The 20,898-nt window shown below is 43.9% G+C and overlaps 1 protein-coding gene across 3 annotated transcripts in view; it reads right to left on the reverse strand.

Annotated features, from left to right (window-relative positions):
- Positions 1-20,898, reverse strand: part of pipox (pipecolic acid oxidase) — a 67,682-nt gene that overhangs the window by 36,725 nt on the left and 10,059 nt on the right. For all 3 annotated transcript variants that reach the window (XM_078224899.1, XM_078224901.1, XM_078224900.1), the window contains exon 3: positions 8,711-8,924. In XM_078224899.1, the coding sequence (XP_078081025.1) occupies positions 8,711-8,924 (214 nt within the window). The remainder of the gene's footprint in view (positions 1-8,710; positions 8,925-20,898) is intronic.

Genomic DNA, 20,898 nt, shown 5'->3' on the forward strand with positions numbered 1-20,898 from the left:
CTCTTTATTTGTTTGTAGTTTTCCCTTTGGCCATTATTTCCTTGCACCCCAGGAATCTGGTCATTCTGCTCAAACCATTTGCTCGGAAGTCTGCAACAGTGGCTTCCTCCCTTACCTCACTATATCCTCCTCTTCAAAGTGCCACTAAAGTTGTGCGCAAGTCTCGATGTAGAATACATTTTTTAAAAATGATAATCATTGAAGGTTTCCTTCCTTAGAAAAAGGGGGCAAAAGCTCCCGAGGCAACTTTCCCATTCTCTTTCCAATCGCTACCCAGAATGATTTTGAATGTTCATCAAAGCAAGTCATGTTTCAGAGAATGGGACCTTTCCCATTTCAGACACTCGGGTTGGATTTTAACACCTAAACCTGTATGGGTTAGGTTCGGATCACAGGTTAAACTCTCAAACCCAACCTCAACCCACCTACTTCTGGATTTAACAGAAGTGGGATGGGGGAACGGCTTGCCAATTTAAATGTCTTTATGATCTTGGTTCAACCCGTTTTCCCAGGCCTCGGCAAATCTAGCAACCGAAAGGTGGTGAGAACAGCTTCAGGGAGAAGATGATGTACTTCTAAGGCTGTATAAGGCTCTGGTCGGACCCTATTTGGAGTATTGTGAGCAGTTTTGGGCTCCATATCTAAGGAAGGATGCTCTGGCCTTGGAAAAGGTCCAGAGGAGGTTCACAAGAATGATCTCTGGAATGAAGAGCTTGTCGTATGAGGAACGGTTGAAGACTCTGGGTCTGTATTCGGTGGAGTTTAGAAGGATGAGGGGGGATCTTATTGAAAATTACAGGATACTGTGAGGCCTGGATAGAGTGGATGTGGAGAAGATGATTCCACTAGTAGGAAAAACTAAAACCAGAGGGCACAACCTCAGACTAAAGGGATGATCCTTTAAAACAGAGATGAGGAGGAATTTCTTCAGCCAGAGAGTGGTGAATCTGTGGAACTCTTTGCCGCAGAAGGCTGTAGAGGCCAGGTCATTGAGTATCTTCAAGACAGAACAGATAGGTTCTTGATTAATACAGGGATCGGGGCTATGGGGAAAAGGCAGGAGAATGGGGATGAGAAAAATATCAGCCATGATTGAATGACAGAGCAGACTCAATGGGCCGAGTGGCCTAAATCTGCTCCTATGTCTTATGTTCTTATGAGAGCCTTCACAACATTCCTAGTAGACTTTCAATCTAACAGCCCAGATCCCATGGGGGTGGGGAATGATGGTGGCTGGAGTTGGGGAGGACAGTATCTCACATTTTGGACAACCCTATTCTAACATTTTCTGTTTTCACTTCAAACCAAAATAGTCTTCCAGGGCTCGCGACAGACTGAACAAATTTTGCCTTTGATTCTCTTGTCACTGTCAAGACTAAGCAGAAGTTTAATGGCAAAAGAACATTATCTGAACTTTGGGTTGTATTATTATTGCTCGGGTCTCTTCAACCTATCTACATATTCAATTTATTAATACAAGGAATACAGTTTTCATTTGTATTCATAGATTCTGTAAAATTCCTCAGCTTATGGGGATTAAAACTGTCAGATTCTTATGGAGTTAGCATCACCAAGTGCATATTATAACCAACATCACAGATAGTGCACCACGTTATTAATCAAAGAATAGTTTAAAATGTGCAGATTTTAAAACATATTCATTGATGGGATGTGGCTGGCACTGGCTGGGCAGCATTTATTGCCTATCTCAGGAGGCATTTCAAAGTTAACCACACTGCTGTGGGTCTGGAATATGCCAGACCGGGTAAGGACGGCAGATTTCCTTCCCTAAAGGGACATTAATGAACCAGATAGTTTTTTTAAAAAATGACAATCGACAATGATTTCATGGACTTTCAATTCCAGATTTTATTGAATTCAGATTCCACCATCTGCCGTGGCAGGACTCAAACCTGGGTCCCCAGAGAATTACCCTGGATCTCTTGATTACTAGTGCAGTGACAAATACCACTACGCCACTGTCTCCCCTATACTTAGGTATATTAGGTTGATTGGCCATGCTAAATTGACTCTAGTGTCAGGGGGATTAGCAGAGTAAATATGTGGGGTTACGGGAATAGGACCTGGGTGGGATTGTGGTCGGTGCAGACTCAGTGGGCTGAATGACCTCCTTCTGCACTGTAGGGAAACTATGATTGTTTGATTCTGTACTTATGTTTGTATATGTTCAGAACTTGACCCTTTCGCATCTTAACCTGTGAAGTTCTGCAGGCGGATGAGGGTCTGCATAAATTAGACAGGGAATTTAAGGTAATTACACACCAACTGGAGTCTAATCCTATTGTAACTGTGATCTAAGTGGGTAAGCTTCCTAACTAGAGGGAAGCATGTTTGCAGAAAGATGAAACCCTCCAAGGTAAGTGCGAGATGTTCCTTTGTTATGTCAGGAGAAGCAGGAATGCTCCTCTTAGCCCAAGAAGGGAGGTGCAGGCGGTGCCAAACATCTGAGCCCTTCTAAGGTTTGCTACTGCATAATTAAATAAATGAGTCTTTAGACTTGCTGATCAAAAAACCACAGATACAATTGTAAACCATTTTGTCTTTGTCCGCTGTCCTCTTAATAGTAATGTCGTACAGAGACACCTGAGAACTCCAAGGCTTCTCACTGACACCAAAGACATGTGTTATTCAATCATTCCACCATGTTGCTCAGGAGTCAGCTGATCTTTTTACCCTGTGAGATTACTGATAAAATAGAATCCAATTGCACCTGCTGTGTGAAATAATTATATTCAATAATATCATCCACCCGGGAACATAAGAACATAAGAAATAGGAGCAGGAGTAGGCCATCTAGCCCCTCGAGCCTGCCCCGCCATTCAATAAGATCATGGCTGATCTGAAGTGGATCAGTTCCACTTACCCGCCTGATCCCTATAACCCCTAATTCCCTTACCGATCAGGAATCCATCTATCCGTGATTTAAACATATTCAACGAGGTAGCCTCCACCACTTCAGTGGGCAGAGAATTCCAGAGACTCACCACCCTCTGAGAGAAGAAGTTCCTCCTCAACTCTGTCCTAAACTGACCCCCCTTTATTTTGAGGCTGTGCCCTCTAGTTCTAGTTTCCTTTCTAAGTGGAAAGAATCTCTCCATCTCTACCCTATCCAGCCCCTTCATTATCTTATAGGTCTCTATAAGATCCCCCCTCAGCTTTCTAAATTCCAACGAATACAAACCCAATCTGCTCAGTCTCTCCTCATAATCAACACCCCTCATCTCTGGTATCAACCTGGTGAACCTTCTCTGCACTCCCTCCAAGGCCAATATATCCTTCCGCAAATAAGGGGACCAATACTGCACGCAGTATTCCAGCTGCGGCCTCACCAATGCCCTGTACAGATGCAGCAAGACATCTCTGCTTTTATATGGGCCGAATGGCCTCCTTCTGCACTGTAGGGTTTCTATGGTTTCTATGGTTTCTTATATTCTATCCCCCTTGCGATATAGGCGGGAAGAAAGTCATCTTCTGCAGAATGGAAAAGATCTTGTGTAGTTTATCTGGGTTACAGGTGATGAATCTTTCCACCAAATATGACTTTACTGTTACTGTGACGAAATGGTGCAACGTGCAGAACAGGTTTGTGAGAGCTGAAGCAGTGAAATCAGTGTTATTGCCTGCAGAGAGTTATAAATAACTAATGAGATATTTTCCTGTCAAATTAACAATATTGAACGATGCTGTTAAGGTAAAATTACTACTATCTGATTTATTTAATTGTTGTGGTGAGATTACCTATTGGATGCACTCAAACTATAACTACATTATATTGTTGCTGCTCTTGATATTAATGATCCGTGCTTCAAGCTTTTCGGTGCCCAGATCAGGAACAACCTCTTCTGGTCCCCCCCATGCCATCACTATAGTTAAGAAAGCCCACCAATGCCTCTACTTTCTCAGAAGACTAAGGAAATTTGGCTACGACTCTCACCAACTTTTACAGATGCACCATAGAAAGCATCCTTTCTGGTTGTATCACAGCTTGGTATGGGCTCCTGTTCTGCCCAAGACCGCAAGGAACTACAAAAGGTCGTGAATGTAGCCCAATCCATCACGCAAACCAGCCTCCCATCCATTGACTCTGTCTACACTTCCCACTGCCTCGGGGAAAAGCAGCTAGCATAATCAAGGACCTCACGCACCCCAGACATTCTCTCTTCCACCTTCTTCCTTTGGGAAAAAGATACAAAAGTCTGAGGTCACGTACCAACCGACTCAAGAACAGCTTCTTCCCTGCTGCTGTCAGACTTTTGAATGGACTTGCCTTGCATTAAGTTGATCTTTCTCTACACCCTAGCTATGACTGTAAACTACGTTCTGCACTCTCTCGTTTCCTTCTCTATGAACGGTATGCTTTGTCTGTAATAGTGCGCAAGAAACAATACTTTTCACTGTATTCTAATACATGTGACAATAATAAATCAAACCATCCAATATAATATATTGGACAATATTTGTAACCAGATGCCAATTATGGAAGCTATTGTTTTACAAGAATCTTTCTGGGATTGTTTGATGAATTGATTGTTGAATCTTGAAAGGGGAAAAGAAACCACGCAATATTGAGCGGGAGGGTTAAAATTGGGAGAGGGAAATGATGGACCCAGAAATCGGAACAGCACAAGGGCCCATGACTTCCCTGCTCAACCCCACAAGTTGCGTTCACTCTCCTCACCATCCCCCACCCTATTCATTCCCTCACGGAACCCACTCCCTGTGACTTAGCTGCTCGCTGGTGATCATTCCAATGGAGCCAGGCAGCTACTTTTGACAGCCCGATCATCCTCTCCCAGACAACGGACCAAGGCCCAGGAGTGAAGGTGGCCCAGGAGTGAAGGGACCCCAAACTAAGACCAGTGAGTGCACTCCACACTCATCCTGCTCCCTCAGCCCAAAACTATCCCAGAATGTCAAGAAAAAGTTGGGGAGGAGTATTTATTTGCATTTTTTTTCTGCTGAACGGAAAATTGGGCCCAAAAAGTGTTTTAGAATGCCGGAGTTGTACAATGATCTCAGTATGTACAAAATAGGCTCTTTGCAGACTTTCATGCTAAGATACCCACATTAATAACTAAGTCTTAAGTATCTAAATTAATTCACGAGCATACACATCTGTAGAAAATAGTTATTTCCATACTGCTGTTCTAATATTGAACCGCCACCTGAATAAGTTTACTGTAGATTAATCTCAATGAGTTGCTGTTCAGAATATGTCAGGGTAATACCTGTTTAGCTAAAGCATACGCATTTTGCTTTGGAGGCGATTAATACAATTAGCAAATGAATCCATGTAATCGGGTGACGAAACACTCCAATAACCACAGCAAATCTCAAACACGAGGCTTTTCAATTGTATCCCAGATACTATTACTGCTGAAGTGAGTTAGATGTAGATTTAAGTACTTTACGCAGAGGGGGGGGGGGGGGGGGGGGGGTGATTGGATACAATGAATTGTCATGGGAAACAGTGAGGGGTATGTCAAATTCAAGAGGTTTTTGAATAAATATCATAGAATAGAATCATAGAATCCCTACAGTGCAGAAGGAGGCCATTTGGCCCATTAAGCCTGCACCAACAACAATCCCATCCTGACTCTGTCCCTGTATTTATCTTGCTAATCCTCCTGACACTAAGGGACAAATTATCATGGCCAATCAACCTAACCGGCACATCTTTGGACTGTGGGAGGAAACCGCAGCACCCGGAGGAAACCCAGGCTGACACGGGGAGAACGTGCAGACTCCACACAGACACTCACCCAAGGCCGGAATTGAACCCAGGTCCCTGGCGCTGTGAAGCAGTAGTGCTAACCTATGTGCCACCGTGCTGCCTTTCTCTTTCTTCCCCCCCCACCCCCCCACCCCCACCCCCTGCCCCAACCACTCTCTGAAATGCCTACTGTTCCAAGGAAAGTTTACTGGTACAGCAAAAATAGGTTCCAAATGGAGATAACCTGTCAGTAGCACTGTTTGGATCTATTGCGCTCAAATTACGATTCTGAAGCTAGAGGTGGTGCAGCACGAAAACGTTGAACAAGAACTTTAACAGCAAATGCTACAAAGAGGATTGCCTCACTCGGTTTGTTAATCGACAGACAATATTTTAATGGTTTCCCTGGCACTTGCACCCGAAGCATTCAATGATTGCTTCACATTTCAGTTGATACAAGTATTTCAGAAGCTGCTGTGGCATCTCATCGGGTCCATGAAATTGGCACCACCTCACATGCCAATTCCATGACTGTTACCAGAGACGTTACTGGACACCCCGGCATTTATTCGTGCTGTGCCAGCTAAAAGAAAAACTAAGGAACCTTTATAAGTTATTCCAAGCTCTGAAAACCCACTGCTGTGACACCTACTCTGGCATCTCGGGGTTGCTATCTATTACTCGCATTTTCGCGCCTGTATCACTTTCCATATCCTACAAAAGACAAACCCCCAGTCACAGGGAGCCAACCTGGAATATGTTAATACAACTGACCTCAGAAACAGAGCCCTCACAGTAAAGGTCAGGTGAGAATCTACATTTGGACAATTGAGCCCCATTTACTTACAACCCATCATTAACTATTTTAGAACATGGATCTTTTTTCTATCTTTAACTTTTATTGTTTTATGACTTTAACCTTTCTTTGTTTAAGCAGGAGTTTTAGTACCTCCCTTAAATAATTGAGAATGATGAGTCTAGATAGTGGTAGCAGGTCATTCAATTTTTTTAACTATTAATTCAAGGGATGTTGGTGTCACAGGTGAGGACAGCATTTCTTGTCCATCCTTACTTGCCCTTCAGAGGGCAGCAGTGAGCTACATTCTTGAACCACTGCAGTCCAGGTGGTGTAGGTACACCACAGTGCTGTTAGGGAGGAAGTTCCAAGAATTTAACCCAACCACAGTCAAGGAACGGCAATATATTTCTAAGCCAGGATGGTGAAATTCCAGATGGTGGTGTTCCTATGTGTCTGCTGTCCTTATCCTTCGAGGACTGTGGGTGTCTTTCAGGTGAGATGAATATAAAAGATCCCATGACACTATTTGAAGAAGAGTTCCAACCCTGTGTCCTGTCCAATATTTATCCCTCAACCAACATTAAAAAAACAGATGCAAAATACTGCGGGTGCTGGAATCTGACAGAAAAACAGAAAATGCTGGAGAATCTGAGCAGGTCTGACAGCATCTGCGGAGAAAGAACAGAGCTAACGCTTTGAGTCTGGATGAGTCAGATGACTAAAAGGTCATCCAGACTCGAAACATTATCTCTATTCTCTCTCCATAGATGCTGTCAGACCTCCTGGGATTTACCAGCATTTTCCGGTTCTGTTCTGTTAAAAAAAAGATGACAATACACAATACACAAAGGAGACAATACACATCTTTTTAGCCTGTCTTGATGCTCTCTCCACTCCCATTGTTTTGTTTCTTAAAGACTGGATTAGTTGTAAGTATTCACATTCCAACCATTATTCATGTAAATTGAGTCTGTGTCTTTATAAGCTCTGTTTGTGAACAGAATTCCCACTCACCTGAAGAAGGGGCTTAGAGCTTCGAAAGCTTGTGTGGCTTTTGCTACCAAATAAACCTGTTGGACTTTAACCTGGTGTTGTTAAACTTCTTACAAAAAAAAGATGGTCAGGTTTTTATCCCATTGTGGATAATAGGATCTTGCTGTGTACAAATTGGATATCTTTACTACATTACAACATTGACTAAAAGTTGTGAAGTCATGGACACCAAAGATTCAACTTTTTTTTTCATGATCACGAAACCTGGGTTTTGTGCAGCCTTCGCTCAACATCGAAACGTGGAAAGCTCAACAAAGTGGTCCTCTGAGATGCAGGCCTTGATCTTTTGTTCCCCACCCCAAGACCAGGCAAACTGCAGCCAACCTCGGAACCCATACACTGTCTCAGCTAAAATCAAATAACTCGCTGTCAACATGATATTAAACCTCAGGTCCTTCGGGTCCAGGTGGTGCATTACAACAATCCCATGAACTAGGGGAGGACTTAAACGCTCGGTTTCTGACCTAGAATGCACTCAAGGGACTATAAGACCATAAGATATAGGAGCAGAATTAGGCCATTTGGCCCATCAATTCCGTTCTGCCATTCAATCATGGCTGATATGATTCTCATCCCCATTTTCCTGTCTTCTCCCCGTAACCCTTGATCACCTTATTAATCAAGAACCTATCTATCTCTGACCTGGCCTCCATCGCCCTCTGTGGAAATGACTTCCACAGATTCACCATCCTCTGGCTGAAGAGATTCCTCCTCATCTCAGTTTGAAAGCAGTCTCCCTTCCCTCTGAGGTTGTGCCCTTCTAGTCTCTCCCACTGGTGGAAACATCAGCTCCACGTCCACTCTATCTAGGTTTCCCAGTATTCTGTAAGTTTCAATTAGATTCCTCCTCATCCTTCTAAACTCCATTGAGGAGAGATCCAGACTCCTCAACTGCTCTTCATATGACAAACCCTTCATTCCTGGAATCATTATTGTAGGGAATACAGCTCTATCGTTCTACAGTCAAGTACAAAATGAATACACTTGACAGAGATAGGTGTTGCTGAAATGTGTGACTGCAAAAGGAAATGGGGCTCTGGTTATCCTAGTCTCTAATAATTTCAAACATTGGAAGTGATCTTTAGCCGGTGTAATAATCCATGAAAGAACGCACAAGATATTACCTGAACAGTCTTCAATGCTCGATCAGCGTACAAGATTCCAGCTGATTTGTCAAAAATGGCGGATCCTTCTTCCAGAAGGTTCACAGCTGGAAACCTCCTTGAAAATTCTTCAGATGTGAAACTCTCCATCGGAATCTCATTTTCAACCAGCGTTGATTTCATAGTTTGAAATTCTGGGTTTCCTTCTTTGCCGAGAACCAACAAACCTGTTTGTCTACAGATAAACACAAGATTAATTGCGTTACAATAGAACTGCTCACTCATATTGTATTTTTTTCCATTCTTTTCCCCACTAGTTTCCCACTTTTCCACTATTTCTAAAAGTGTCGATGCTTGCTTGGGTATGGTTGCAGGGATCATAGCTATTCTCTGAGACCTAACCCAAGTGGCAACTCTGCACATCTGTGTCTCCCCAGTGTGTGCTAGTGGACTGTCACTCGCTAGTGATCAGATGGAACCCCAGTAGAATGTAGCTATCCCAATCCACAGGCAGATTGCCAATGCCCTCTGTGAGATCAGCTAACAGCACAGATTAGTGATTATAGGTGGCACAGTGGTTGGCACTACTGCCTCACAGTGCTGGAGACCCAGGTTCAATTCCGGCCTAGGGTGACTGTCTGTGGGGTTTACACATTCTCCCCGTGTTTGTGTGAGTCTCGTCGGGGTTCTCCGGTTTCCTCCCACAGTCTAAAGATGTGCAGATTAGCTTGATTTGCCATGCTAAATTGCCCCTCAGGGTCAGGGAGATTACTAGGGTAAATACAGGGAGTTACAAGGATAGGGACAGGGTGGGATTGTTGTTGATGCAGGCTCAATGGGCCAAATGGCCTCCTTTTGCACGAGAGGGATTCTATGATTCTATGTATGTTGGAACTTTCTGATCTGGTGCTACAGCCACTCGTTGCTTTAACTAGCGGAGATATCAAGGAAGCCTGTGATTTGTATGTTCTATGAAATTTGATTTGCTTCCTGTTCTATTTGTTCTCCGCTCATTCGGACATGTCCAGGCTGGCTGGAGAACAACTATGGGTTTGTGTCCTTTCTGGGAAAGTGCAACTAAATCTTCCAGGCAGAACTGCCTGGCTTTGAACTTTGGCCTTGTACAAACCACAACATTCCTTGCTGGATGAGGTTTATTTTTCTGGTTCTTGGATGAAGAGAATGAACGTTTGACCAGAGGGAAGAAAAATTTCGATGGAATATTTTGCTGCTCTTTCAAGGAGCTATCTGGACAGTGACTATGTAACCCAGCAGCTTTCATCCCAACAGCAGAGAGGACACACTGCAGTAAGAAGGCGGCAAGCAAATTTAATGGCCAGAATTTTACTGACACACCTGCCCGAGGCTTGTACGATCATGCCCGAGGTTAACAGAGAATGCCGTTCTGCAAGCCTCGCTTGCCCTGATTCCGGGGCGGGTATGCGCTAAAATTCCGCTAATGTGTTATATCATCCAGCTAGCTACTCAGTAAAAGTCATTATTGGCACTGACAAAATTTTCTTGGGTTAGATAAACAAGGAATAGTACAAGGTATCCACAGTGACAAAAAAAAAGCAATTTATAAATGCTGTGTGAAATGAGCAAAGGTTCTGGATGTATCACAGCTTGGTATGGCTTTGATCAAGACAGCAACAAACTACAAAGGGTTGTGAATGTAGCCCAGTCCAGCACGCAAACCAGTCTCCCATCCATTGACTCCGTCTACACTTCCCGCTGCCTCGGAAAAACAGCCAGCAAAATCAAGGACCCCACGCACCCCGGACATACCGGCCTTGTCCGTCCCTAAACGGTAAAATCCCACCTAAGATCAACGGACCATTCCATGGTCCACCCCTCGCCCGCTCTAATTCTCGTGGCGGATGGGATGGTAAAATTCTGACCACTCTGACCGGGCGGCACGGTAGCACAGTGGTTAGCACTGCTGCTTCACAGCTCCAGGGACCTGGGTTCGATTCCTGGCTTGGGTCACTGTCTGTGTGGAGTTTGCACATTCTCCTCGTGTCTGCGTGGGTTTCCTCCGGGTGCTCCGGTTTCCTCCCGCAGCCCAAAGATGTGCGGGTTAGGTTGATTGGCCATGCTAAAAATTGCCCTTAGTGTCCTGAGATGCGTAGGTGAGAGGGATGAGTGGGTAAATATGTAGGGATATGGGGGTAGGGCCTGGGTGGGATTGTGGTCGGTGCAGACTCGATGGACCGAATGGCCTCTTTCCGTGCTGTAGGGTTTCTATGATTCTCTTCCACCTCCTTCCATTGGGAAAAAGGTATAAAAGTCTGAGATCACATACCAACCGAAATGAAGACAGCTTCTTCCCTGCTGCCATTAGACTTTAAAATGGACCTATCTTATTTTAAGCTGATCTTTCTGTACACCCTATCTGCAACTGTAACTCTAGAATCTGCACCCTCTCCTTTCCTTCTCCCCTATGTACCCTATGAATGGTATGCTTTGTCTGCATAGCACGTAAGAAACAATACTTTTCACTGTATCCCGATACATGTGACAATAATAAATCAATCCAAATCAAAGGGGATAGAAAGGCTAGAAAATTTACATCCAAACACAGGGTGAAGATTATTGAAATTATATCTCAGACTTACTGACACTTTGCACCATAGAACTGGAACATATAACATGATAGATTCTGGTGTCGGGCAGGCTAAGTAGGAATTGGTCTGGCATTTTGAATTTACATTATAATGAACTGTAATACTAAACATCTGAGATTGCTACAACAAATTCATCAAAATGTACATTGCAACAATGCAGAAAACAATCGCTTTAAAACAATGTTATTTTCCACAGTTCAGTGTAGGATAAAGAGTTGTTTGCTTCACTATTGCATGCTTCATTAATTGTATTCACAAACTGTTACTATTGAAACAATTATTAAACAGAATAAAATTCTGTCCACCTTGCTCTCTTTCACCCCACCCCACCCTAGAGAAACTCCTTAGGTGTGGTCACACCACGCTCCCACTGCAGCGAGGTCAGAGAATTTGGCGGCCGGCCAAATCTCTGTTCACTGCAGCGAGATGGGAAAATCCCACCGGCTTGAACAGTGATAAGATTCTGACCCTGGGCAGTGCGGTGGCACAGTGGTTAGCTCTGCTGCCTCACAGCGCCAGGGACCCGGGTTCGATTCCCGGCTTGGGTCACTGTCTGTGCGGAGTCTGCATGTTCTCCCCGTGTCTGCATGGGTTTCCTCCGGGTGCTCCGGTTCCCTCCCACAGTCTGAAAGACGTGCTGGTTAGGTGCATTGGCCATGCTAAATTCTCCCTCGGTGTACCCGAACAGGCACCGAGTGTGGCGACTAAGGGATTTTCCCAGTAACTTCATTGCAGTGTTAATGTAAGCCTACTTGTGACACTAATAAATAAACTAAACTAATATCACCTGTATTACCTTCTGCCATCTGAAAAGTGGACAATCCATTTATCTTACTGCAGCGTTACGACTGCTCAATTAAATAACACTCCCCAGCACCCAAGTTAAAATGAACTTGCGTGTCATTTCTGTGATCCTGCAGCACTTGCTGCTGACCTCAAAGAAAGTTGCCCAAAGAAATCTAGCAATCGCTTTGACGGGAATTTTGTACGGGATTTTACGGATGTGTCGTCCTGAAACTGGAAAATCCAGCCCAAGGTCAACGGACCTTTCCATGGTCCGCCCCTCGCTCGCTCCGCTTCTCATGGTGGGCGGAACAGTAAAATTCACTCCTTCATCTTTTTCCCTTCGTTTTGTAGTGGCTACAGGGGATCTTTGATCTTCAGCGACAGTGATGTAATCAAGTAAGGGAAATAGTCAATCCCACTGAGGTTTTTTTTCACAGACAGAAAACCAGCAAGTAAAAGACACAACGTTTCACCTTTTAGTTAAAATTTTATGCAGTGAAATAGGTGATTGGATAACAAAATAGGATTAAGATAGAAACTGAAATATCATAAACAAACTAAAGAACATTATGTCAAAAAAATCTCAATCTTAGCAGAATAGAGAAATTTGACATTCCACAAATATAAAATTAGTTTCTCTTGGCCAGTAAAGCTGTTTAGCCTTAATTGTGAACCTGTTTTTTAAAAAATTCATTTTTGGGATGTGGGTGTTGCTGGTTGGCCAGCGTTTATTGCCCATTCCTAGCTGCCTTTGAGAAGGTGGTGGTGAGCTGCCTTCTTGAATACAGCTGTATAAAACTTTAGTTAGGCCACATTTGGAATATTGTGCACAATTTTGGTCGCCACACTACCAGAAGGACGTGGATGCTTTGGAGAGGGTGCAAAGAAGGTTTACCAGGATGTTGCCTGGTCTGGAGGGTTTTGGATATTGAGGAGAGGTTGGATAAATTCAGATTGTTTTCACTGGAAAATTGGAGGATGAGGCACGTCTTGATAGAAGTCTACAAAATTATGAGAGGCATAGATAGGGTGGATAGTCAGAGGCTTTTTCCCAGGGTTGAAGGGTCAACTACAAGAGGGCAAAGGTTTAGGGCGAGAGAGGGTAAGTTTAGGGGAGATGTGCAGGAAAAGTTTTTCACACAGAGGGTGGTGGGTGCCAGTGGAGGTGGTGGAAGTGGGCACGTTAGCAACGTTCAAGGTGTATCTTGACAGACACATGAACGGGAGGCAAACAGAGGGATAGAAACTGCATAGTGGCACAGGCTTGGTGGGCTGAAGGGCCTGTTCTTGGTGGCACAGGCTTGGTGGGCCGAAGGGCCTGCATTGTTGTTCTTTGTATGCTGTTAAAAATCCAGTTACAATTTATTCAACCCAGTGTAAGGTTTTCATTGTGGCAATGTCGCTGGACTGGTAATCCAGAGGCCTGCAGGCTAATGCTCCCAAGGTCATGAGTCCAAATCCCATCATGGCAGCTGGTGGAATTTAAATTCAATTTGTTAATAAATCTGGAATATAAAGCCAGTCTCAGTCGTGATGACCACTGATTGTCATTAAAAACACAAGGAAATCTGTTGTCCGTAGCTGACCTGGAAATCCGAAATAAAAATGCTGGAATAGTTTTTGTGGAGGATCATTTGTTTCTCTCCCCAGATGCTGCCAGACCTGCTGAGCATTTCCAGCATTTTAATTTTCTCCCTAAAATCTGGTGTTCAGAATTGAGCACAACACACTGAATTAGCATTGCATATGGGTTTAATATAACTGCTTGGCTTTTGTACTCTATACCTCTATTTCTAAAGCCCAGCATCCCATGTGTCTTTGATAACTTATCCTTTGTACATGTATCCTAAAGATTGATGCACAAAGCACTCGCTGTCTCTCTCCACTTCCATTCCCTGTAAAATTGTACTGTTTAGCATGTACTGTCTTCTCCTGATTCTCCTCTGCATTGAATCTCACCTGCCATGCATCCACCCATTCCACCAACCAGTCTACATCCTCTTGACATAGAAATATAAACATAGAAACTAGGAGCAGGAGTAGGCCATTCGGCCCTTTGAGTCTGCCCCGCCATTCATTATGATCATGGCTGGTCATCAAATTCAATATCCTGATCCCCCCTTCCCCCCATATCCCTTGATCCCTTTAGCTCCAAGAGCAATATCTAATTTCTTCTTGAAATCATACAATGTTTTGGCCTCAACTACTTTCTGTGGTAGTGAATTCCACGTATTTACCCTGCTAGTCCCCTGATAGGAAACCGGAGCACCCGGAGGAAACCCATGCAGACAGGGGGAGAATGTACAAACTCCACACAGATATGAAACCATTGTCAGAAAAGCCCATCTGATTCACTAATGTCCTTTAGGGAAGGAAATCTGCCATCATTACCTGGTCTGGCCTACATGTGACTCCAGAGCCACAGCAATGTGGTCGACTCTCAACTGCCCTCCAAGGGCAACTAGGGATGGGTAATAAATGCTGGCTCCCCATGTCCCATGAATGAATAAAAAGATATTATCAGTCCGTCATATATGTAAATGCTAGCAACTAATCTTTACTTACATTATCATGGTTTCCCATGCCCCAATATTTCAATTAAACACCACTCTGAATCATGCTCATGTTGTTCTTGTACATGTTGTTAAGTTGATGGGATATTTGCTTTGAAAGGAATCCCAGGGCAGGGATGGCTCACGGTTACTGGGAGTTAGAAGGAGAACCCTTGCCCCTCCAGATCCAGAAAAAAAACCTTTTAAGTAGTGTAACAATCACTTCCCTGAGCTGTAGTGGTCATTGGTTAAATTAAGTAGTCTAACAATCACTTCCCTGAGCTATAGTCAGAGTTAGTGGTTAAAGTGGAGTGTACCTTTAAGTTAGGCCCTTTTTCTCAGAAGGCAGCTGGCCTTGTCATGCCCAAATCCAGGTAACAAAAAATGGGGAGGCTTCAAATTAGCTGAAATCAGCTTTTCTGGTTCAATTTCACACTAAATGGTACATTGATGTACTTGCTGAGGCTTCCAGACTAATATTTTAAATCCTCTTATGAGCATAAAACATATTTGAATTCGAGACATTCATAGAATCATAAAATCACGGAATCATAGAATCCCTAGAGTACAGAAGGAGGCCGTTTGGCATCAACCACAATCCAACCCAGGCCCTATTCCCACAGCTCCCATATACCCTGCTAATCCCCCTGACACTCGGGTCAATTTAACATGGCCAATCAACCTAACCTAATTCGTTTCAAACTAGATTCATATTGTATGACGAAACTAGATGGGGTGGCATGTGTGTTAGGGAGGAACATTGGGTGTCACTTTAATCGAGACAAGGCTGTTCGTCCTCTATAATTTCCCTTTATTTGGGAGTCTGAAATTGAGTTCAGGAGTTTAATGAAGAAAATTCAAACTAAGTCAGAATTTAAAGGTTCTGTGATGCACACACAATAATCCAATCTGCTCTAAACCATAAAGAAAAACCTGCAAACACAATTACCGAAGATAAGTACGGAACAGTGAGAAAGCAGGCAAACTTAATTAACCAGGGGAATTGAACAATAGCAGTGGTGTAGTCACATAATTAGAGGACATGGGGTTTATTCTGTAGGTTCTTTGCAATACTAGCAGTGGTTACAGGATATCTTTCCCTAACATCAATGGGAATCCATCTCTCGACATGAGATGCCTTAAATGTCCACTACAAATTTATTTGTGAGGCAGCCCTGAGGCGTATGTGTGTAAGTCGAATTGTAAGACAATTACTAGTCCGAAAACGCCTGATCTTGTCTGATCTCAGAAGCTAAGCAGACTCAGGCCTGGTTAGTACTTGGACGGGTGGCACGGTGGCACAGTGGTTAGCACTGCTGCCTCACAGTGCCAGGGACCGGGGTTCGATTCCTGGCTTGGGTCACTGCCTGTATGGCGTTTGCACGTTCTTCCTGTGTCTGCGTGGGTTTGCTCCGGTTTCCTCCCACAGTCTGAAAGGCGTGCTGGTTAGGTGTATTGACCTGAACAGGCACCAGAGTGTGGCGACTAGGGGAATTTCACAGTAACTTTATTACAGTGTTAATGTAAGCCTTACTTGTGACTAATAAATAAACTTTACCTTTTAAGACAAGCGCTATCATCTCACTCCTTCTGAAAGTCTATTTTCTAAATTCAAAGTCTATCTTTTACAACTCAGTAAACCTGCTCTCAAAATACATTACTGAAGAGAGCATTCAATGGGTTTTACTCAGTTAAATATTAGCCTTGACTGTTAGTTTATGAAAAAAATGTATTCTCATCAAGGATTTACAAGTGGTACATTATTAATGTTTTCAACTGAGGATTCATTAGATGTGAAAGAGTTTGCAGAATAATGATTTAAGTAACATATCAAGCAGAAAGCGAGTGAAGTTTCTCCTTGCAGCCACCAAGTAACCTAATAGAAAAAAATCACTTGAACCGAATTTACAGCTAATATCCATTTCTTAACACAAATTGATAAGGGCTGAAGATAATTTAGTGTTTTCAATGCTTATTTTACAGCAATATTCACTCATTGATTATTTTAATCGTAGAATCATAGAATCCTACAGTGCAGAAGGAGACCATTCGGCCCATCGAGTCTGCACCAACCACAATCCCACCCACGCCCTATCTCCATAACCCCATGCATTTACCCTAGCTAGTCCCCCTGACACTAAGGGGCAATTTAGCATGGCCAATCCACCTAACCCGTACATCTTTGGACTGTGGGAGGAAACCGGAGCACCCGGAGGAAACCCACGCAGACACGGGGAGGATGTGCAAACTCCACACAGACAGTGAGCCAAGCTGGGAATCCCTGGTCCCTGGCGCTGTGAGGCAGCAGTGCTAACCACTGCTAACCACTATTGATTATAATGTGGTCTAATAGAAAAAAAAGGAGGCAAATAAAAGGTGTACAAAGATGTGTAGGTTAGGTTGACTGGCCATGCTAAATTGGCCCTTGGTGTCAGGGGTTTTAGCAGGGTAACTATGTGGGGTACGGGGATAAGGCCTGGATGGGATTGTTGTCAGTACAGACTTGATGGGCCAAATGGCCTTCTTCTGCACTGTAGGGATTCTATCATTCTAAATAGAATAGCCGGGGATAACTTAGAAGCCCATTCAACCGTTGTATGTGACTGGACTGGATTCATTGGAACCTACTCCAAACTCATCAGATCTGCATTTTTCAGGGCAAACAATACTAACTTTGAAATTGCTCAGAAAGTTCCCACAGGTCAGGTTGCTGTTTAAAACATGGGGGAGGTGAGAGGTTTCTGTGGAATGCACTATTGAATAAATGCAAATCACAGGACCATACCTCCTTATCAAAGAGGATCACTTTGCCAAGAATAAGCACTGTGAAATGATTGAAGAGGAAGATTTATTTTAATAAAACTTGATCTTTGAAAAAGGAATTCTGTCATCAAGTAGTTCTGGCAACCTCAAGCCCAGACTTTTATGCAGTTATGATCTCCAAGTTGCTGCACATTATTGTGAGAATAATAATGCTAAATTTCCTTCACTTCGCCTCTGTCCCACCCCCACCACATGAACTGACTCTGTGAGATGCCCCATCCATTCAATTGGGAAGTTTTATCAACCTACAGAATTTACCATACTACCACTTTATAGAGGCTTATAATGAGATGTCCAGATTGGCTGTCCATTCAACAGCCTGCTGAGATGCCAAGAGGAATGAGGTGCGTTCCACAACGGATCTTAGTGGACAGGTTGATGCGAAGTATTCCTTGACCTGGGACTCATGGCCACAATTGTCCACATCTTTCATGTGTGGAGGAGGGGCCATGTTGCCCATGCCCTGGGTGGACTGTCCGCCCGCTGTCTTTGAGGGAGGTTTAAACCAGGCGCCTCTAATGTTGGGACATAGATGGCATTTTTATTCTCCATGATTCCGGCCATCTTGATGTCAGCTGCATGAATCGGAACTGCCAGAATGCTTGGCATGAGTTTAAGTGCTTTCGTGAAGGATTTTCCCAAGTCATTGTGAATGGGGAGGTGGTTGTTGCTCACAATTTCTTCCACCTCATAGAGCACGATTGCATCACAGCGACTGGCACACAGGAGATGTAAGACAGCAGCGAGTGCCACTCGGCTGCAATGGGCTGAAGTGTCCCTGACACCATCATTTGCCCTTGGAACAATCTTGTTGCTGACCCAGTCTCTCAAGGTCTGACGATTTGCATACTTCCAACAATAGTTGCCATGAAGACTTAACTTGTCAAATCCTGAAAAAGTTGTGCAAATTTTCAATCTGATCCCGTTTATGGTACATTTGTTCCGCCGGAGCACTGAAGTTTTGTAGCGCAGCAAATGTTGTCCGTGTGGAGCTAAGTTTAAATAAAATTGAAGAGAAATCTGTAACTGTGGGAGAGGAGAACTGATCTCAGCAGGGGGTCAGCCGGGGGCATGGGCAGGAAAATTAGCAGCAACCTCACTGTGGACTGACTGTCTCTGCATATACATGAAATAGTTAGCGCAGAAAAAAGGGGATGTTTCACTATATCTATCAACAGGACACAGCTGAATGTCCATGCTAACAGCACCGAAACTGTAATGATTAAGACATGATTAAGTGACCATTGTCTGAACGGACATTCCATCCGTCCACCACTAAAGATTATGATATTACCGATGGGATGCGATTAAACAGCTATTGCCTCAGGCCTACCTCTTTGTATCATATGTAAATAATTTACCGGTGTGCATAACTAGAAACAATTATCTTTACGAGAAATTGTGCCCTATAAAAAGGCTGACTGTAGGCAATTGAGTAGAGCAGGCTGAAGAAGTCTTAGGATTTCTTCAGTTCTCCTCTCCTTTTCGATAAGAAGGCAATAAAGGATCCATCACTCGTGAACGCTGTGTCTGAATATCTTTTTAGCTCTGACATAACTTAATGGGACTCAAAGCCAAATACTGCAGATAAAGTGAATCTGAACTACAAACAGAAAATGCTGGAACCACTCAGCCAGTCACCCAGTAAGTTTTATATAATCAATGTGCTCCTATTTCTTTCCCTCAGCAACCATTTTCTTTCTATTCTATCTCAGCCAGGAGGAAACAAAATGAATTGTGTTGCAACGTCTGAGACTAGATTCCTGCTGCTGGGTAATTGAGTAACTAGGTAATCAGAGACACCAGCGTGAAACCGTGAAGGTTGGCAGTGGCCTTCTGAGGGCCTGGGCAGCAGCCCAGCATTTTCTGACACAAATCAGCACAGCATGACTCCACTTTGCCCTCTTTCTCTCCAGAGTGAAGTGATTAGTGTGCAGCCTCCTTCTCTTCGTGTTACTCTCAGCACCATCGGGTCCCAGATTGTCACCTCATTATCTACTGCAGGCTGGAATTCTGAGAAGAATAGGAGTTTCTCATCGTCAGCGTACAAAAGCTGGTATTTAGAGGAGATCAAATAGGATTGTAGTCTGTCCAGTCCATTGGCCATCAGTTTCTAGCCCGAGCAAAGGGAAATGAATGTTGAGAGAAGCAGACAGGATCTGGAGCAAGGGGAAAGGTTGGGAGACAAACAGGAAAGGAAGGGCAGAATTCCAAAGGGGAGAAAGCAGGCATCACACATTACCATACAGAAGGATCAGGAAGAACAGCAAAGGTTGTGGAGCAGAAAGAAAATGTATGGCAGTTTGCCCGTCGAAAATCCTTCATTTCCGGGAAGAAAAGGTAATTAATGGGGAGATCAGGCTGCTTGTCTGGGAGAGATGAGAACTCAGCCCATTGGCCGCTGATATAAAATGGCAGACATGATGGTTAGGATAGTCCATGACATTCCTCAACAGGAACATCTGCCACCTCTTTTATTTATTTAATTTTATTTATTTGTGGGACATGGGCGTCGCTGGCTGGCCAGCATTTATTGCCCATCCCTAGTTGCCCTTGAGAAGGTGGTGGTGAGCTGCCTTCTTGAATCGCTGCAGTCCACATGCTGTGGGTTGACCCACAATGCCGTTAGGGAGGGAATTCCAGGATTTTGATCCAGTGACTGTGAAGGAATGGCTGATATACTTCCAAGTCAGGATGGTGAGTGGCTTGGAGGGGAACTTGCAGGTGGTGGTGTTCCCATTTATCTAATGCCCTATCCTTCTAGATGGAAGTGGTCATGGGTTTGGAAGGTGCTGTCTAAGGAGCTTTGGTGAATTGCTGTAGTGCATCTTGTAGATAGTACACACTGCTGCTACTGAGCGTCGGTGGTGGAGGGAGTGGATGTTTGTAGATACGGTGCCAGTCAAGCGGGCTGCTGTGTCTGGATGGTGTCAAGCTTCTTGAGTGTTGTTGGAGCTGCACCCATCCAGGCAAATGGGGAGTATTCCATAACAATCTGGACTTGTGCCTTGTAGATGGTGGACAGGCTTTGGTGAGTCAGGAGGCGAGTTACTTGCCGCAGTATTCCGAGCCTCTGACCTGCTCTTGTAGTCACTGTGTTTATGTGGTGCGCCCAATTGAACTTCTGGTCAATGGTAACCCCATTGACAATGGGGGTTCAGTGATGGTAACAACATTGAATGTCAGGGGGCGGTGGTTAGAGTGTCTCTTATTGGTGATGGTCATTGCCTGGCATTTGTGTGGCACGAATGTTACTTGCCACTTGTCAGCCCAAGCCTGGATATTGTCCAGATCTTGTTGCATTTGAACATGGACTGCTTCAGTATCTGAGGAGTCACCAAATAGTGCTGAACATTGTGCAATCATCGGCGAACATTCCCAATTCTGACCTTATATGGTGGGATCATATCCAGAGAAACTA

This window comes from Mustelus asterias, chromosome 12, assembly GCF_964213995.1.
Source record: "Mustelus asterias chromosome 12, sMusAst1.hap1.1, whole genome shotgun sequence".
Taxonomy (NCBI): Eukaryota; Metazoa; Chordata; class Chondrichthyes; order Carcharhiniformes; family Triakidae; genus Mustelus; species Mustelus asterias.